Source organism: Sceloporus undulatus, chromosome 2, assembly GCF_019175285.1.
Source record: "Sceloporus undulatus isolate JIND9_A2432 ecotype Alabama chromosome 2, SceUnd_v1.1, whole genome shotgun sequence".
In the NCBI taxonomy this organism is placed as follows: Eukaryota; Metazoa; Chordata; class Lepidosauria; order Squamata; family Phrynosomatidae; genus Sceloporus; species Sceloporus undulatus.
The window spans coordinates 220,259,311-220,280,520 of NC_056523.1; the positions used below are offsets into that span (position 1 = coordinate 220,259,311).

The following is a 21,210-nucleotide window of genomic DNA, read 5'->3' on the forward strand; positions in this document are numbered from 1 at the left end:
CGTCCTAAGAGTCCAGAAGTCGCACCAAAGCTACGCTCCAGCCCTAATGACTGGAGTGTGGCTTTGCTGTGGCTTCTGGACTCTTAGGATGCATGCATCATTGAAACACCATACCTCCACTGTGACTCAAAGCAGCTTTATTTTGGCTGTCTGTAACAGGCCTATGATATTTCCTGTCTGTTCAGAGCAATGATAGCACAACATGCATAAAACAGTTCTGGGGACAGCACTTGTAAAATGGCAAATCCAGATCTTCTCCAGATCAAAACAAGTACAGTATAATCCTGTTCAGGCATTATTCACATTTTCTTCAGCATAGGGAGTGCCTAGCCCTACCTCTCTACCATCACTCTCCTCACATGAACACATGTGAAATGAAGTTCCTAGTCACAATGATAGATGATAAAGAGAGCTTCCAGGCAAATATGAATCTCTCCTTTTCAGAGATGTTGCTCTCCTTGTGAGGAATCAGATGGTGCAGAGTAGGGGTGCAGGTGGAATTACTGCCCACTGTCTCCCTCAAGAAAACATGGCAAGTAACACCTAAATAGGCGTACTGTCTCCCCAGCTCCAGCAATAGGGCATTCTCCTACAACTATCTGCCTGTTCTCTTTGAGAGCACAGATCTAACTTAAAAAGAGATTAAAGGGGGAAAATAATGCTGTATTTAAAATTTTGTTACTGGTTTCACAAGCTCTAGCTATACAGCCATAAAGAACTTAAAATTCTAAGACAGGAATGGGAGTCATACTGTTGGATTGCAATTTCAAGCACTCCTCATCAATGCTACTGGGTCTTAAGAGTCCAATTACATCTGTATAACTTATGATTCCCACCCTGTTCTAAGAAGGTTAAAAAGGATTAAAACCATGTAGAGCATGTAAGTACCAAAAATTGTTTTGGTACATCTATGCCTAACTATGTAAATCAAATTCATTTATTGGTCTGAACATAAAATTGTAATTAGCAATGCTGTCTAAACAGGGATTCTCAAATCTATTAGTGTCTTGGGCTTCAGCTCCCACAATCCCTAACTATTGGCCAAGCTGGCTGGAGCTTCTGAGAGTTTAAGTGCAAAGCACCTGGAGAGGCAAAGTTTTGGAACCACTGAGCTAAATAACCATATTCTGCTAGTAAAACATATGCCAGGATATCACTGAAACTAGTGTCTCTTTTGGAAAAGTGTGTCAAACTTTTTGTGTAGATTTCAATGTTACCCAAAGTACAGTGGGCCCTTGATATCGATTGGGGTTTGGTTCCAGTATCTCCCATGGATCCCAAAATCCATGGATGCTTAAGTCCCATTATATACAGTGGCGTAATAAAATGGTGTCCCTTGTATGAAAGGCAAAGTCAATGTTTGCTTTTTTTGAATATTTTCAAGCTGTGGATGGTTGACTCAGTGGATGCAGAATCTTTGGACAAGGAGGGCCAATTGTAATTCCTTATTTGATATTCAAAGCACTTTCAATAACAAGTCATTCCTCTAATTTTGATAACTACCTGTTACTTTTGAGACAGCTGCAATTTCAACACTAAAGGCAGAATACCGAACTGGACTTCCAAGGAAGGAGAGGCACTGCAGCCTGCCTATTCTCTATATATTAAAGGTCTATTCTAAACAGCTGAGAAACCCTCTGAAGTCAGTTTCTGGAGAGCTCCAAAGGGAAAGGAAGGAGTTTCTGTCACACTGCCACTGTTGCACCAGCACTTCATTGGATTTAGGCCCAAGAGCCCTATGAGTATCAACATTGTTCAACAACACTACTGTGATCACCATGCCCAAGAAGACACATAAGCCAAATTCGTTCCAAGTGTTGTCAATGACTTCACTTGTTTTTGCGTTAAGAACCAGGATGTTAACGTTGATGATGCTTGAAGAATTGGCTACTGCTATATTGGGAAAACTGCTTTCAGAAACTGGCTTATTTTAAATAACCTGACACTATAGCTGCATCCACACTGCAGAAATAATCCAGTTTGATACCACTTTAACTGCTGTGGCTCTATGTTAGGAATTCTGAGATTTGTAGTTTTGTGAGTTAGTTAGCCTTCTCTGTCAGAGCTCTAGTGCCACAATAAACTACAGATTCCAGGATTCCATAGGATGGTGTCATGGCAGTTGAAGTGGTATCCAACTGGATGACTTCTGCAGTGTGGGTTACATTGCTAAATCTGTTTAATGTCACCCCCAATTTATTTTCTTTTATTTATTTTTACCATAGATTAACTGTGATGCTCCAGGATAAAAGCAAAAGAACTTATTTCAGTGCATCATTCACATTTACAGAAACCTTACCTAACATTATTAAAAGTTATATATAATTAGAATATTTAACTTGCTTTGTTTTGTAAATTTTTGATAATTTTGAGGAGTAAGATACCAGCGTTGTGCCATTTTTAAAAAGTTTTCTTTTAAGTCCTGTGGACATGTAAATTGTTGAATCCTTTTTTCCTTGCTTTTTTCCAGTTTTCCAGATCTATCTTAGTTTTGGTATCTTTTGCCCACTCTATCACTGTCTCCTGAATTTGCTCTCATTCTTTCTCTTTCTAAAAGTAGGTTGTAAATGTTTGATCTCCCCCCCTTCTTTTGATAATTATTTTATCCAATTCATTATTCCCTTCCTCAAATCCTTCTAATTAATTAGAATTTTTTAAAGTTAACTTCATTGTTCCACACTAATGATTAACAAATTTATTTCTGAAATTAGAATAAATATCAGCAGTACCTGTTAACAGCTCTAATAGAGTATACTTCTAAAATACATAAGCATTGACAAAATTTGACTAGTCAGATATCCTATTCTGCAAATGACAGTACACTACTCTTGCAATACAATAATAAGAAACACATCAAAGTAAGTGCTGTGAAGCAAAGCTTTGTTTTAATTTAAATTAAAACTGAATCATAGATAATGCAGTCACAGCTATAATGCTTGTTATAAGGCGTTTGTAATAACACTCCTTATAACAAGAAGCACCCACTAACAATTAGCCAACTAAAAAATTAGGCCTGTTTCAGTTTTACACTGTGAGAGAAAAACAAAACATAGGAAAATCACCAACTGTATTTTGTTTGTGTATTTCACCATATAGAGAAGCTGCAGAGAGCGAGAGAACGCAGAGGACTATCAAAACATGGCAACATTCAACATTAGCCGTATGAATGAAACTGCAGCCCTCTACCAGAACCTTGGCTTTCAAGTGCAGAAAATTTATCCCTTTCATGACAACTGGAACACTGCCTGCTTTGTCATTCTGATCATATTTATATTTACTGTAATATGTTTGGTGGTGCTAGCTTTCTTATATGAGCTGCTTGACTGTTGCTGCTGCGTGAAAAATAAAACTGTGAAAGATTTAGAGAATGAACCCAATCCTGTCAGATCTATGATGGACAGCTTCAGGAAACGTGAAACAGAAGTGGTGTAGTGGCGGACTGATCACTAGCACCTCCATCAAAACAGATATTCAGCATCATAATGAAGCCTCTTGCATCTTAGGACCAAGCAAGTCAGATTCTGTTTAGCCTTAAATGTAATTATTAGCACCATTTTTGTTAACTGGTGGATAGAAACTTGAACAGTTCACAAAATGATTAATAATGGATTGTCAGTCACAGTGTTATGTGGAAATGGGTATTTTTTAAAATGTTTTATCATGAATTTGTGTTGACTGGAATTCATGATTTCAGTAAAATTTTGTTCATCTGACTGATTTACTTATTGGTTTATTTAATTATTAAAAATTAAGTTATTGTTGTTGTGTGCCTCCAAGTCGTTTCCAACGTATAGTGACCCTAATATGAAGCTATGATGCGGTTTTCGTGGCAAAATTTCTTCAGAGAAGTTTTGCCTTTGCCATCCTCCAAGGCTGAAAGAATGTGACTTGACCAATGCCATCCCATGGCCATGGGTGCATTCAAACCATGATCTCCAGAGTCACAGTCCAAAACTCAAACCACTGCATCATGCTGGCTCTTCTAAAAATGCTAACCCCTCATTATTTCTACATGCAGGCAGCTAATAAATAAGTTTAAAATGTACCTTATCAAAGCTAAAAATAAATATTAAGGCAAGAGAGGAATGAAAATATCATGAACAAGAAAATCTATTTGAATGTTTTATTTTAAAAGGTCATAGTTTGACAGATAGGCTACCATGCTTGAATAGGAAAGGCTCTAATAGCAACTCAGAACACTTTTAGCATACCTTCATATCCCTGAAAATAGCCAATATGTAAATAAGAGTTGTTATTTGCAGATCAAATTGTATATATTTCAAACTCTTAATATATATCCTTTCAGAGTATAGACAACCTCTTCCTATCTCTCAGTTTCCATGAAATTTACATTAGAAATCTATCAGTATCACTGCATGGGTGCAACTCTGAAAAGTCAACTCTGTTAAGAAAAGACAAACTCAGCTGTGCATGCTTCTGTTTTCTAACTTTAACATTACTCTTTTTCATATCTAAGACAGATGAGGATGAAACTCGATTTATATAAAAGCACCTCATTTTCATACCTGATTTTATAAAAAACTAAAAATTGTAGTGAATATGACACTGCCATACAAAATAGCAAGCTATATTTAAACCAACATCCTGCCAACTGCAAAATCTGTGATATCTAGCATGGCTTCATCTCCTCATATTGTTTTATTATATGTTTCCTCGCTGTCACTATACTCTTACCTGGAATAAGGAAACACAGCACAGTGATATCAATTTTTCAAAGCAGTTACTGTACATGCAAAATTAGCATCAACTAGTTTCCCCTGTGGGCAGCAGTGTTCTCTTAATCACAGCCAAGCCCAAGGAAACCCAACCTAGGTAAAGCAGAATGACAACTTATCAGCTGGGCTGATAAGCTTCTCCATCAACTGCATCACTTACATTGTTTCTTTATTATCAGTCCTGAAAGTGTACCATCACTGTTGTGAAAAAGGACAGGGGATGAAGACACTTATGCAACAGGAACTACTGTATATACCTGACTATAAGTTGACCTCATGTATAAGTTAAGGGCAGGTTTTGGGGCCAAAATTATGGATTTTGATATGACCTTTGGATAAGTCGAGGGACTTGAAGACACAAAACAACCAAAAACTTAGGAGCATGTAACAAAGGATGTAAAGGATGAAGCAAAGGAAAACAACACCAAAGAACTTACAAAATATAAGCAGGCATAACTGAGCTCATCCTAAAGTTTGGAGGATGGGGGGGGGGGGGGAGCCACAGTAAATTGTGGTTGTGTGATGTGTGTGGAAAGTGATCAAGCACAGGTGGGGCTAAGAAAATACACACATGTCAAAAAGGATGAAAAGGCAAAGCAAATGTCAATTACATTAGCAGTGATTAAAGCCTTTAACTTTGCTGATTTAAACCCATAAAAACTGACAAGCATACCCAAATACCTTAGTCAAATCCTTCAAAGTCCAATACTTCTCAGTGCTGTTTTGAGAAGAAGCACCAAAGAACCGCCGCCACCAACACTTTCCATCCAGACATTCAAAAAAGGTCAGAAGTGGCACCATGGCAGGGATTGTAGAGAGGGTTGATGCTATTTTACCAGTAATAAGAGTTAAGGTACAGTACTTACACTGACCTCTTGATAAGTCAACCCAGTTTCTGGAGGTCAATTTCTTGACTAAAATTTCTATACTTATACATTAGTAGTAACTGAATGCTAACATTGCTTAATTACATAATAATGTTGCCTTTTTTTCTGTTCAAATGCCCAGCAAGACTCTTCCTCAGTGTTCTACTCTAGTCTGCATGAACTTGTATGGTCATCTACCAAAAACTCCTCCCTCTTCAAATCACAGATCTCAAGACTAGTAGATGGAGCCCAGAAAAAGTGAAAATGCATGTGCAGGAAGCACTCCCCACAAGCTCATTCCACTTAGAAATGTGAAAGCCTGGGGGGGGGGGAACAGAAAAAAAGGAGGGGAATCCAGAATAAAACAGAAAACAAATTTTATAAAAATGAAAAAGGAAGAGAATCAATTATGGAATGTTTTATTTTAGCATGATTCAGGGAAAATGTAAAAAACAATGCCCCTCCCCCCCCCCCCCCCATTTATTTTCTGCCTTCACATCTCTAATTCCACCCATTTATTTTTACCCTGTTATTTGGCACAATACCATAAAATCCAGAGCTGAATGCTGGCCTCTTATGTAAGAAATATATTTTCTAAGTAACATACTAATTTAATCCCTAAGACAAGTATTTCCACTGCAGAGCCATACGGCAGGCCCCCACCCCCAAGTAAAATAGGCCAACAGAGAAACACCTTATTTTGCTTGCTGTGGGTTCATATATAGACTATGTAACACCAGATGACTGTCCCTACAGGAAGATAGCACCACTTTAGTCCCACATATGTATTTCATGAAGTTTAGAAATAATAGCTCTTTCTTGGAGGATCCTGCATGGAATTCCACCACACATCCGAGAGAACAGGGACTATCTTATATTATTAACACTACAACAGTAGATATTAACACTAGAACCTGGATCTCAAAGGGGTTTTCTTTTGTGTTGCAAATGAGCTTAAATTTTATTTCCTGGCCTTTGCAACTGTGCTCCAGAGCCCACATGGTCAGAAGGGAGGAATGGCCTCTGCCTACATAGATCATCCCTCCATAACAGCTTAACTGAAAAAACTATAACAACATTTTGACAAAAATGTAGGCCTGTGACTCCAACATCGTCATGTTTTTCTTTCTCCTGTTTGATTTTTTAACACTATCACCTGATGAAGAAGCCAGTGAAGCGTTGAAAGCTTGCATCTTGTATTTTGTCCATTGTGGTTGGCTCCATAAAGCTATCACTGTGTTGTGTATTTTGGATGTTATAGTACTACATTTCTAAGAACAGTTTGAATCTCTCTGATCCGGAATTCCAAAATCCAAAATATTCCAAAAACTAAAAGTTTTTCATGGTGGCTGACATCTTTGCTTTCTGACATTTCAATGTATGCAAACTTTTTTTCATGCACAAATCATTTAATATTGTATTAAAATTACCTTCAGGATATGAAACAAACTGCAAGCATTGTATTAGGTACATATATGCAATAGGTATTCTGAAATCAACAACACCTGGTTCCACCATTGCAGATAAGGTAACTCACCTGTATTACTTTTATAAAATAAGCATCGCATCAACATCATCTTAAGAAAACTAAGATTAAAAAAAAATGTGCGGAGAAAAGGAATCTATGACAAATGTCTTACCAATTCACTTTTTGATTAAAGCAGGGTTTGGATTATGGAAAAGGTGTCCTGTTGTTTAGTAATCAAAATTACTGCACCTCTCCCTCCAACTGTTATTTACTCCACAATGAGTCGATAAAAGACCCATATGAAGCTACTTATAATACCTAAGCAGTGATGGTTAACCTTTTACAGACCAGTTCCCAAACTGCAACCAAACCACACTATTTATTGCAAAGTGCCACGTCCCTCTGGCTTTCTAGTAAGAAATCTGGCAAACTCTGTGCTAGGGTGACAGCATGTGTGCCCACAGAGAGGGCTCTGAGTGCCACCTCTGGCACGTTGCCATAGGTTCGCCATAAGGCTGTATTCTGGAAAGTCTTAACATTAAGGGGAAATGGAAGCCCATTTGCTTAAAGCCCAAATCAGAGCTCTGTCTCCTACAAACTGCCTTTTGCTTTGCGCTTGATGATCCTCCCTGTTCTACCTTTGCTTTCTTCTTCTTCGATGAGGAATCAGAGAAGAGGGTGCTGGGCGTTTTCTACAGCAGGAGTACAGAGTGCTCTGTTTCTTGAAAGTTCTCGCTCACGTAGCAGTTTGGATCCATAATTCTGTTTTTAAAAAGTGACATAAGTGCATTAATAGGCCAAATGAGCTTAACTGAACATCTGAAGATCAGGAAAAAATAATTTGTCAATTTCTGATCTACACTGACTAATTCGGAAGAATGATATGAATGTACTTCCCCTTGGGACTCCTACCATTCTTCAACTGGAATTGCATAGATCAGCAAGTTTTTAGTATTTTCTTCCTTGTCAGATGGGATGGGACACAAATGATCCATATGCAGCTTGGGTAAAGTCAGTGAAAATTCCCTGTAAGTGCAATACACAAAATACACTTACAAGCTACATTATATAATGTTTAAAAGGGTGTGTTGCATATAATTGTAAATTATGCAGTTTGCAAAAGGGTAAATGCCTCAAACTTCACCTGAAGAATGATTCTAGATATTTCTCATTAAGTCAACTGTGAAGGGGTTTGTAAGAAGTAAAGCTGTGTGTGGAGATAACATAAGAGTCAGTGTGGCGTAGCAGTTTGAGTGTTGGGTTCTAAAACTCTGGAGACCAGGGTTTGATTCTCCACTCAGCCATGAAACCCATGGGGTGACATTGGGTAAGTCCTACTCTCTCAGCCTCAGGGGAAGGCAATGGTAACCCTCTGAACAATCTTGCCAAGAAAAAGCCATGATCTTAGGTTACCATGCGTCAGAAATTACTTGAAGGCAAACAACAACAGGAATAACATATAGCAATGCTGCCTAGCTGTTTCTACAGGCGCTCCAAAAGTGAACTACAAATTTACTTATCATACTCATACATCAGGAGAGATAGTCTAATTGGTGTGATGGAAGTTGTTAGTCCAATCACTGGAGAGTTTCAGATAGGGAAAGACTAAACTAATCGTAGTTTAATGCTACGAAAAGAGCCTAGGCTTGTGTACTCTCTACTCCATTGTCTTTCAGCATCCATCGAAAGGATCGAAGCTGATGCTTCTATTTCAACTGACCACTACATTTGACTCAAGGGAAATTGTGTTGGGAAGCAAGCCAGTTTCAAGCCAACCTTAATAATGTGCCATGTTTTCCTGAAACCAGCATAAAACAATTCATAGTGCTTGGTTAGACTTAACAAGTAATCACTATTATTGAAAACAAAAGCAAATTTATCATTCTCCTCCTTGCAGCTACAACCCAGTAAGTGAACTCACAGGTGCTGCTAAACTATAGTTTCATGGTATTTATAATCCAGAGAGCCAGCATGGTATAGTGGTCTGAGCATTTTCTAGTTTCAAACATCTGATATAAATGTAATCCTTAGCCATCTCATTTTTTCCCTATATGATTTTTTAACATATTTTGCCCGATAAAGAAGTGGAAAACCTTTCCAATCCCCAGCTGACACTGGAGAACTACACTCCCCAGGGTTCTCTTCAGACACCCAGCCTGGGGTACATATGTATCCTTCTGACCTGTGGCAGTATGCAAGGGATCCTGTAGTACCTTTAAAACTGAGCGAAGGAAGTTGTAGCATGAGCCTTCGTACACTTGGTCTACTTCCTATGAAAGTATGCCGACGTACCTTTCAGACTGAGCAAAAATGTTGTACATAAACTTTGTGACAAAAGGCCGGAACAGACTGGCATAAAAAGCCAGCTTCTGGCTGGCTTGGAGACATGGTGTAACACATGCTGCACGCCCCCCATGACGCTGAGAAACCAGCTTCATGCCACGCAGCTGCCCACACATGGCACCCAGTGCCCAGGCACTCTGGTGGCAAAGTATTGATGCTGCACACTGCCAGAGCACCTTAAAGACGGCTTCTGGCTGTGGCAGGACAAAAAGCCAGCTGCCATGTCTAGCCATTTGTTTGTTGTTGTGTTGCACTTACAAAGTCATTTCCATTTACGCAACCCTAAGGCATCCCCTACTGTGGGATTTTTGGGGCCAAATTTGTTCGGAGGAGGTTTTGCATTCCTTTCTCTGAGTCTAGAGTATGACATGGTCGAGATCACCCAGTCGGTTCCTTGCGGAGCTGGAATATGAACCACAGTCTCCAGAATCATGGTCCAACCTCAAACCACAAAGTCACGCCACTCTCACCCTGATCTCCAGAGTCAGTCCATAATAATAACAATTGTATCTTGCTTAGAGAGATCTTGCAGCACCTTTGAGACTGACTGAAAGAATTGGCAGCATGAGCTTTTGTAGACTTCAGTCTACTTCCTCAGATGCATTGATGGAGTGGAAGCTGGGTATATACATGTATGTATCTGGTGTGTGTGTGTGTGTCTATATATATATATATAGAGAGAGAGAGAGGGAGAGAGAGGAGAGGGTGGCTTCCACTCCACCAAATGCATCTGAGGAAGTAGACTGAATTCTCCTCTGCCTCACGCTACCAACTTTTTTTTCAGTCTCAGGGTACTACAAGATCTCTCTCTACAGACTGATTCTACAGACTACATGGCTCATATCGTTGAATAATAATATGCATCTGAGGAAGTAGACTGAAGTCTGTGAAAGCTCCTGCTGCCAACTTCTTTCTCTCCAGTCAGTCTCAAAGGTGCTACAAGATCTCTCTCATCTCTGATCCTACAGACTAAATTGGCTATATCTTTGAGTAATAATAATATCCATCTGAGAGAATCAGTGTTGGAAGAGACCCCAAGGGCCATCCAGTCCAACCCTCTTCTGCCATGCAGGAACTCTCAATCAAAGCATCCCCAGCAGATGGCCATCTAGCCTCTGCTTAAAGACCTCCAAGGAAGGAGACTCCACTACACTCCGGAAGGGAGTGTGTTCCACTGTCGAACAGCCCTTACTGTCGCAAGCTCCTCCTAATGTTGAGTGGAATCTCTTTTCCTGGAGCTTGCATCCATTGTTCCGGGTCCTGTTCTCTGGAGCAGAGAAAACAAGCTTGCTACCTCCTCAATGTGACATCCCTTCAAATATTTAAACGGGCTATCATATCACCTCTTAGCCTTCTTTTCTCCAGGCTAAAACATCCCCAGCCCCCTAAGACATTCCTCATAGGGCAAGGTTTCTAGATCTTTCACCATTTTAGTCCCCTCCTCTGGACACATGCTCCAGTTTCTCAAGTCCTTTTGAATTGTGGCGCCCAGAACTGGACACAATATTCTAGGTGGGGCCTGACCAAAGCAGAATACAGTGGCACTTTACTTCTCTTGATCTAGACACTATACTTTTACTGATGCAGCCTAAAATAGCATTGGCCTTTTTAGCTGCCGCATCACACTGTTCACTCATGTTCAACTGTGGTCTACTGGTCTCCCAGATCCCATTCACACGTAGTTTCATTCAGCCAGGTGTCACCCATCCTATATCTGTGCATTCATTTTTCTGCCCTAAGTGCAGCCCAATGAAAGCTCATGCTATGAGCTTCTTACTTCAGTGAGTGTCAAGGTGCTACAAGATCTTCCACATCTAACAGATCTCTGTACAGACTAACCTGGCTATATTTTATTATAATTAACCTTTATTTACACAGCGCTGTACATACAATCTTTTAGTCAGACGGTTCCCTGCCCTCAGGTTTACAATCTAAAAGACAGGAACAAAAGGAGAAGGGAGCAGACTGAAGTCTCTATCTTTGAATTCTATCTCGACCTTCCTTCTCCTTGTTGTTGTGTCCTTCGAGTCATTTCCAACTTACAGGGCAGATTTGTCCTGCCCTTGCCTTCCTTGCCTGAGGAGGAGGAGGCTGAGAGAGTGTGACCTAGTGCCCAAAGTCACCGAAGGGTTCCTAGGCTGAGCTGGGACTCGAACCCTGGTCTCCAGAGCCAGAGTCCAACACTGAAAGGGCTGAGCTTCTTCCTATCTATCTCCCTGCCTCCTAAAAACGACTGAGGTGATCATCAGGTGTTTTCAATACGAAAGCGTTCTCTCACACGGCGGCCATGGCCGGAAGTCTCTCGACTCAACTTCCGCCTCAGTGGGGCTCCTAGTGCTAAAGGGGGCTTCCCTCCCTCCCTAGACGGCGGCGCGTCCGAGTTCGAACGCCAACGATCTCCCTCCCCCCCCCCCGCGCGCGCCCTGCCTGCCTGCCTGCCTCCCTCAGGATCACTCACCTCGCGCACGCGCAGAAGCCCGCGATGAAGAGTGGAAGCGTCGTCTGTAGCGGGGGGGGGGGGGGTGTTTGAACCACAAGAGGAGCCCTGAGGCTCCTGTCCTGCTTCCCTATTGGCTCAGCGCCTACCGGAGGGCTTCGCCCAATTTCCCAATCACTCCTCCTTCCTCCCCGCGCTCGTCGACGAGATTTTACGTCATCATGGGCGCGACTCCTCCTCAGAGACAAATACATACAGTATATATACCCGGAAGTGCAGTTCTGGTTACTATGGCAACAGATAACGGATCAGGAGGAGTTGGAGTTGGACCGCTTCTCTTCTGTTCCCTGATGGCGAGCAGCTTTAACCAATCAGGAAGGAGCTGATTGGTTAAAGCCTCTTGCCAACAGAAGCTGATTGGCTGGGATATGGAATAGCTGGAAAAGGGTGGCAGCAGGGACTTCTCAAAATGGATGCCAGGTGTTGTTGTTGTTCTGAAGGGTTTATAGGCACGAATCTCACGTGGGCTGCCCTTAAACTACAAAAGTTTGGCCTATGATTTGGCCGAAAAAGAGGAAGCAGGGTGCCAAGCCTATGCTGAAAGCCAGGTATTATCACTCTGCGAGCAGTGAAACCAAACATATAGATAACACTTGGATTGATGGGTAACCCACGAGGGATAGAGACGTATGTCAGATGCAGTATTTGAACATCCAATGAACATACAGGGGCTGTATATATGTTTATTTTATATGTAGCCCATGAAATATGTGCTTTGTAGTTTTCTTTGTTCAAGGAACTACAAAGGGCTGCTTCTTTTGGGAATCTCAGCCCTAGAAATTTGGATGTATTTCCTTCTGGGGGCAGCTGCAGCGAAAATAAACATGTTTCCTTCCCAATCTCCAAGTCTCCCTGCTCTTTATAAAATACAATTCTGGTTTTCTACAACAATGTATTATATATGGTCATATTATATATATACATATATGACCATATATAATATTTTCACACACACACACACACACGCATATATATTGTGAAAATCAGCACATGTTTTATAGACTCCAGCAAAGCCTTTAATAATCAACTAAAGATGTAACCATTAATAATCAATTAAGATGTTACATATGAATATGTAATATGGCGAAACAGAAAGGTTCCCAGTTGGCAAAAGGATCAGGCAAGGCTGCATTGTTTCACCCTATTTGTTCAATTTGTAGTCATAAAACATAAGAAGAGGAGGTTCAGACTCAGGAGTGAAGACAGGAGGAAGGAACATCAACCATCTAAGACAGGGGTAGGCGACCTTTTTGAGCCGGGGGCCGGGTTGCTGTCCCTCAGACAACTGGGGGGCCAAAGCCAAAAAATAAATAATTAAATATATTTTTTTTTAAAAAAAATTAAATATATAAATAAACCAGGACAAATGTAGGACAAAATTTTCAAATGGAGGGCACTTTTTAAAAAAAAATGAGGACATGAAAAAAATTTGATTTTTAAAAAAATGTTAGTATAAATGCATGTTTCTGAGGCTTCTATAGACAATTGCCCCCCAAAGGCCCCGGTGGCAATCGGTGGCAGGACCGGGCTGGGGCCAGTCCCAAGGCCTCGCCGGGCTGCATCCGGCCCGCGGGCTGCAGGTTGCCTACCCCTGATCTAAGATATAGGGAGGACACCATTGTACTAGCAGAAAGCATTACAGGACTTGGAACAATCACTAAGGAAGGTCAAAGATGAAAGTACAAAGGCAGGCTTAATACTGAACATAAAGGGAAAAATAATGACCATGGCAGGAATATATACATTCAACCTAGACAATAAGAAATTAAAATAATTAAAGAGTTCCAGTCCCTTGAATTGATCACAATGGTGATTGCAGCCATGTAATAAGATCAGGAATGGGAAGGGCAGCTATGAAAGAACTAAGATCCTAAGGAGTAAAGGCATACATCTGAGCACTAAAGTCAGAATCTTCCAAGACGTTGTATTTCCCATCATCAGGTACAGATGTGAGAGCTGGACAGTCAGGTAAATGGATAGAAAAAGAACTCATTTGAGATGTGGTGCTGGAGAAGAGTGCTGAGGATACTCTGGACAGACAAAAAGGCAAACAAGAAAATCAAACATATCAGACCAAAAATCCCCCTGGAAGCCAAGATGACAAAACAGGCTGTCGTATTTTGGCCACATCATAAAGATGTGCTTTATTAACTACGGTAAAGCCTTTGACTGCATAGATCATGAAAAGTTACAGAATGCTCTTAACAAAATGGGAGTATCACTACATCTGATTGTATGCTATATAACCTATACTCGGGTCAAAAGGCTGCCGTCAGAAATGAGTATGGAGAAACAGAATGGTTCCCAGTTAGCAAAGGGGTCAGGCAGGGCTGTATACTATCACCTTATTTATTCAACCAATAGGCAGAAAATATCATGCACACAGTAGGCTTGGACTCAGAGGAAGGAGGGCTGAAGATTGGAGGAAGGAACATTAACCTAAGTTATGCAGACAACACAATACTACTAGCAGAAACCAACAACGATCTGGAAAAGATAGGCTTGATGCTGAACATTAAGAAGACAAAAATAATGACCATGGAAGATCTACAAGAATTTATTCTAGATAATGAGAAAACTGAACTAGTCAAGAAGTTCCCATACTTTGAATCAAACACTGAACTGAATGGATGCTGTAGACAGGAAACTAAAAGATGACTAGGATTAGGAAGGACAGCTATGAAAGAACTGGACAGGATCTTAAAATGTAAAGATATAAATCTGAACACTAAAGTGAGGACTGTCCAATGATGTTCTGTATCATCATGTACGTATGTCAGAGCTGGACAGTAAAGAAAGCCAATAGAAAGAAAATAAACTCATTGGAAATGTGATGCTGCATAAAAGTACTAGGGATACCATGGACTGTTAGGAAGATAAACAAATGGGTTCTAGAACAGATCAAGCCCGAACTACCATTGGAAGCCTGACTGATCAAACTAAGGCTTGTTATACTTTGGCAACATCATGAGAAAGCATGAATTATTAGAAAACACAATAATGTTGGAAAAGGTAGAAAGTAGATGGTGCCGCCAAGAAGGATTTGGATTCTTCGATCATGGGCTGCGGTTCCATGAGGAGGGACTTCTTGCAACAGACGGGCTGCATCTCACGCCAGTTGGAAGAAATGTTTTTGCCAACAGTCTCAAGAACTTGATCAGGAGAGCTTTAAACTGAGTTCCGAGGGGAAGGGAGACAATATTAAGGAAGGCGAAAGGGATGGCGAAAATAGTCAAACTGACATAGAGGAAACAAGGCAAACAGTGCAAGGACCCAAGAGTGGGAGGCAAAAAAACTTGCACAGGCAGCAAGTAAAAGGGAACCATGGTCTGCGATGTCTCTACACTAATGCACAGAGCATGGGAAATAAGCAAGATGAACTCGAACTCCTAGTACAACAAAGCAAATATGATATAATAGGCATCACTGAAACCTGGTAGGATGAGTCTCATGATTGGAATGTGGAAATAGAGGGGTATAACCTTATTAAGAGAAATAGGCCAAATAAGAAAGGAGGAGGAATAGCACTATATGTCAGAGATATTTACACCAGTGAAGAGATCCAGGACATCAATCATGGAAGCCAGGTGGAGAGCAACTGGGTAAAAATTAAAGGGGAGGGAAACAACAAGGATGTTACGGTGGGAGTCTACTACAGACCCCCAAGTCAGACTGAGGAATTGGATGATATCTTTCTAGAACAGATGACCACACAGTCAGAAAAGAGAGATGTAGTAGTGATGGGCGACTTCAACTATCCTGATATTTGCTGGAAGTCAAACTCAGCAAAATCCTCAAGGCCTAGCAAATTCCTCACTTGCCTGGAAGACAATTTCATGGTCCAAAAGGTGGAAGAGGCAACAAGGGGGTCAGCTATTTTAGATCTGATCCTAACCAACAAGGATGACTTGGTTAATGGGGTGCAAGTGGTGGGATCATTAGGTGGAAGTGACCATGTTCTCTTGGAGTTTGTAATACAGTGGAAAGGAGAAGCCAGGCAGAGTCAGACACGCATCCTAGACTTTAGGAGAGCGGATTTCAGTAAACTTAGAGAAGTATTGAGAGCGATTCCATGGTCAGAAATACTAAAAAATAAAGGAGTTCAGGACGGATGGGACTTTCTCAAAAGAGAGATACTGAAGGCACAATTTCAAACAGTTCCAGTGAGAAAGAAAAATGGGAGGTGTCTCAAGAAACCAGGATGGATGACTAAGGAACTTTCAACCGAGTTAAGTTTGAAACGGAACATGTATAAGAAATGGAAAAAGGGGGAAATCACAAAAAAGGAATTCAAAGAAATAGCAGCCATGTGTAGGGGTAAAGTCAGAAAAGCTAAAGCACAGAATGGACTCAGGCTTGCTAGAGAGGTTAAGAACAATAAAAAGGGCTTTTTTGGATATGTCCGCAGCAAAAGGAAGAAGAAGGAAACGGTAGGGCCACTGCGTGGAGAAGATGGCAAAATGCTAACAGAAGACAGAGAAAAGGCAGAATTACTCAACACCTTCTTTGCCTCAGTCTTCTCAGAAAAGGCAAAGGGTGCTCAACCTGAGGATAATGGAGCAGAGGACAGAATAGGGGCATTTCAGTACAGAATAAGTAAAGAGATAGTAGAGGAACACCTTATTAATCTAAATGAAATTAAGTCTCCGGGACCAGATGAACTCCATCCAAGGGTATTAAAAGAACTGGCAAATGTAATATCGGAGCCATTGGCAATCATATTTGAAAACTCCTGGAAAACAGGAGAGATCCCAGCAGACTGGAGGAGGGCAAACGTTGTCCCCATCTTCAAAAAGGGGAAAAAAGAGGATCCCAACAATTATCGTCCAGTTAGTCTGACATCAGTACTAGGAAAGATTCTGGAGCAGATCATTAAACAGAGAGTCTGTGAACATCTAGATTGCAATGCCATAATCACAAAAAGTCAACATGGGTTTCAGAGAAACAAGTCATGCCAGACAAACCTAATCTCTTTCTTTGATAAAATTACCAGCTTGGTAGATGAAGGGAATGCTGTGGATATAGTATATCTTGATTTCAGTAAGGCCTTTGACAAGGTTTCCCATGACATACTTGCAAACAAGCTTGTAAAATGTGGGCTAGACAAAGGAACTGTTACATGGATCTGTAATTGGTTGACCGGCCGAACGCAAAGGGTGCTCAACAATGGCTCCTTTTCATCCTGGAGAGAAGTGACCAGTGGGGTCCCACAGGGCTCTGTCCTGGGCCCAGTGCTATTCAACATCTTTATCAATGACCTGGATGACAGAATTGGGAGCATACTTACCAAATTTGCAGATGACACCAAATTAGGGGGAATAGCTAATACCCCAGAGGACAGGATCAAGATTCAAAATGACCTGAATAGACTAGAAAGCTGGGCCAAAGCTAACAAAATGAAATTCAACACGGAGAAATGTAAGGTATTGCACTTAGGGCGGAAAAATAAAATGCACAGATATAGGATGGGTGACACCTGGCTGAATGAAACTACGTGTGAAAGGGATCTAGGAGTCCAAGTAGACCACAAGTTGAACATGGGTGAACAGTGTGATGCGGCAGCTAAAACGGCCAATGCTATTTTAGGCTGCATCAACAAAAGTATAGTGTCTAGATCAAGAGAAGTAATAGTGCCACTGTATTCTGCTTTGGTCAGACCCCACCTAGAATATTGTGTCCAGTTCTGGGCACCACAATTCAGAAAGGACATTGAGAAACTGGAGCATGTCCAAAGGAGGGCAACAAAAATGGTGAAGGGTCTGGAAACCATGCCCTATGAGGAACGACTTAGGGAGCTGGGGATGTTTAGCCTGGAGAAAAGAAGGTTAAGAGGTGATATGATAGCCCTGTTTAAATATTTGAAAGGATGTCATATTGAGGAGGGAGCAAGCTTGTTTTCTGCTGCTCCAGAGAACAGGACCCGGAACAATGGATGCAAGCTACAGGAAAAGAGATTCCACCTGAACATTAGGAGGAACTTCCTGACAGTAAGGGCTGTTCGACAGTGGAATGCACTCCCTCGGAGGGTGATAGAGTCTCCTTCCTTGGAGGTCTTTAAACAGAGGCTGGATGGCCATCTGTCAGGGATGCTTTGATTTGGATTTCCTGCATGGCAGGGGGTTGGACTGGATGGCCCTAGTGGTCTCTTCCAACTCTATGATTCTATGATTCTAGTAGAAGGTGAGAAAGACCATATGCCAGATGGCTGGACTCGATCGGGAAGGTAACAGGCCTGACTTTGCAGGACCTAAGCTGAGCCATGGAGGATAGGAGGTCCTGGAGATGTCTCATCCACGGGGTTGCCATGAATCAAGCACAGCTCAAGGGCAGTTAACAAATAATATAGCAATATGGAACAGGAAAGAAACAAATCTTCAATCACAATAAGAAAAAAAATCTTATTATACAAGGTCCTCAAAATACCAATGTGATATGCTAGAAGAGATCTTTAGAAGCACAAGATCTCCTTTCCCCAAATCCTAACATGAAAAATATCAAAATGAATGCACTGAAATGCTTCATTAGTATAGGTTGTGTACCTATGTATTTAAGCTATGTGTTGCACTAAAATTCTTGTCCTGTCATTCTCACTTATTAACTTACTGGTAAGTTAACATAGGAAAGAAGCTTGTGTCCCATCCTGTCCAAGATTCTGAGGTATGCATTATCTGATAGTGAATTCTGATTGTTCAACTTTGATGGCTCCAACTATGGTCTTGGAGGTAATCTAGAATCTTTCCAGCATTAACTGTTACTCCAGCAAAAGTGAACTTCCCCAAACCTTTATTTACACAATTTGACATCCTTTCATAGAAATGATCATGGAGTGTGTGTGTCCTTTTTTAATTGAGGTGATTGGGGGGGGCCTATCTGATCATGGGTATTATCTCATCTTGGATCTTCTCAATGGAATGTTTTAGAAATGTGGATACACTGCCACAAACTTCAGATGATGTTCCCAAGAAGAAAAATTACACTCTAATCAAATATGACAACATGCCTATAACGTGCATGAACTGCCTCAGAGGACTGAAAGGGACGAAAATGAAATGTAAATATTTTAAATTATTTAAATATACACTACCTATTTGAAGTATTATAGGAACAAGACTGTGTTTATTAGGGGAGAAGATTAAATTAATTCTTCTTAGGGAACAAGTCAAACTTGAATTATTCTATGAAATTATTCTTTAAGAACTAACTAGCTGAAATGTTACTGGAAATGTTTTGACTTTTCATTGTAAATCAAACCATGATATTCATAACTGCACATAACTGAAATAACTATTAAACAAGATTTATTATAAGAAAGTGCCAACCTTTAGTTGAAAGTAAGAAAAACAATTTGTTAGCAGTAGTAATAAATGTGATAATACTTTAGTTATATGCCACAATAACCTGCTGTGGACTCATATTTTCATATGAAAACATTTTCCTTTATACATACATACATACATATAGGAACACAAATAAAGGATGTGGGATTGTCCACTTTATGTGGCTGTCATTCTGAGAAAGGCAAATAGCACATCTGCATTCTTCAGACTTCAGTTGTTTTTCAACATATATTGCGACAGTCTTTGCTCTATGTTGGCAAATTTAAATAGAAACTATTCAACACACCAATATTCAGTGTACACATTTAAAGTAGTAAGCACTATAATCTATTATTCTTTTTCTTCTCTTGTTTTTCTTGGACTCAGGCTTTGAAGCTTGATAAGTCCCTTATACGGAAAAAAAAGCCACTGATGAGAGGCTTTTATGGGCTTATCTAGTTTTTTGTGGAAACAAACAAGGTTTTTCTTCTGGTACTATTTTGAAATAGAGGAATGAATGTAGAACTCATCCAATGAAGTAGGTGGATGAACTCAAATCTTCAACCCATGTATTTTGCATCAAAATGTTTTTACTAGATCTCCAAGCTCAGCCAAAAAGACCTTTGCTTCCTCCTCCTTTGGATTTCTTGGAAGTATTAACACCCGGAACAACTCCCTTAGAAGTTCCAAACCACTCTGGTAACTTCCTCTTTGAAGGCTGATTTAAGATCTAGAGGGGAAAAAACATAAACTCATTATTTTGCTATCACAAATTGTTTGCTCATATTATCATCTCCATGGTAGTTGAGCGGCCTGAATATGAACTGAAGGCTACATCAGTGTATGTCCCAGTGTCCCAAGGTGCCTAACAAACTACATGGGCAGAGTGGAAAATGAACCCAATTTCTTAATTCTACCATAGCACACTAGCAGCTATTTGTCCCTTAAGCAAATTAAAAGATGGTACCTATTGTGTAACATCTTGCAAACTGAAAGTCAATCTAAGCACTGAGTTGTCTCAGGGGAAAAACAATTTGGTGCTCTCTTCTGATCTTTGTATCAAAGCTTATAGAATTTGCAGTTTACCTGTTCATCACTGACAATAAAATAACATCCTCCAGTATACTTGAAGGTAGCAGCCAACTTGGGGGCAATTTGCCAAGCACACAGTTCTTTCCTTCACTATTTTGCAGCTGCTGCCTCCCTGCATCTACTGGCTGAAACTATTCTGCCTAGTAAAGGATCTGTGCTTTGACAAACTCTACCCTTAGGGGAGCTAGTATTCTATCAGCCTTGTGGATCTTAAAGCAGCCTGTGATGTTAGCAAAATAACTACAAAGCCATATGGTCTTTCAATAACCTTTGAGGGTGGCTATTCATTTATTTCTGATACCAGTAATAATGCAGCCTTGTGTAACATCAGTCCTGTTGCTACTCTTATGATGAATAGTGTTGGTAAGAGGGATTAATTAAGGAAGTAGAGATGAATAGTAACTCTGTTCCTTCCTACTATTTATCTTCTAGATCTTCCTTGCTGAACCAACTTGCTTTTATTCATGCAAAAGTCATCTAGACCCCAAAAGTTTGTGTGTATGTGTCTCTGGGGCTGCACTAAGCCCTCACTTTGTTTCTCTACAGAAAATCAATACATCTCAAAGATGCTGTGTAGTGGAGAAGTGTTTGCTAGGCAAATGTGATATGCAAATGCATTGTAACATGCAGCTTACCCTTAGTGGGCAGTGCCAGACATCTCACAGCTAGCTTTATTGCTGCCTGAATTTGAATTAGTCCATATCTGACCTCAACTACCTGGTTACCATATATACAAGACTTCCCTATGGAGTCTTGCACACACATTTTTGCACCCCACTTCCCGCTGAAAGAGTTGATAAGTTTGAAACATGAGAGTTTGAGTGAGCAGTTTCCCCTCAAATTCCTTTATAGTCCAGCAGCCCTTTCCCCACAAATTTAGAAAGCAGGTGTT

General features: G+C 40.5%; 3 protein-coding genes across 4 annotated transcripts in view; 1 reads left to right on the forward strand and 2 right to left on the reverse strand.

Moving 5' to 3' along the window:
• Positions 1-3,701, forward strand: part of SMIM18 (small integral membrane protein 18) — an 11,174-nt gene extending 7,473 nt beyond the window's left edge. Inside the window, exon 2 of the mRNA XM_042449408.1 lies at positions 3,097-3,701. Coding sequence (XP_042305342.1) covers positions 3,139-3,432 — 294 coding nt within the window. The 5' untranslated portion in view covers positions 3,097-3,138 and the 3' untranslated portion in view covers positions 3,433-3,701. The remainder of the gene's footprint in view (positions 1-3,096) is intronic.
• Positions 1-21,210, reverse strand: part of GTF2E2 (general transcription factor IIE subunit 2) — a 333,455-nt gene that overhangs the window by 50,915 nt on the left and 261,330 nt on the right. The window lies entirely within an intron of this gene.
• WRN (WRN RecQ like helicase) overlaps positions 19,192-21,210 on the reverse strand; it is a 74,098-nt gene continuing 72,079 nt past the window's right edge. For both annotated transcript variants that reach the window (XM_042449401.1, XM_042449400.1), the window contains exon 35: positions 19,192-19,956. In XM_042449401.1, the coding sequence (XP_042305335.1) occupies positions 19,834-19,956 (123 nt within the window). In that variant the 3' untranslated portion in view covers positions 19,192-19,833. The remainder of the gene's footprint in view (positions 19,957-21,210) is intronic.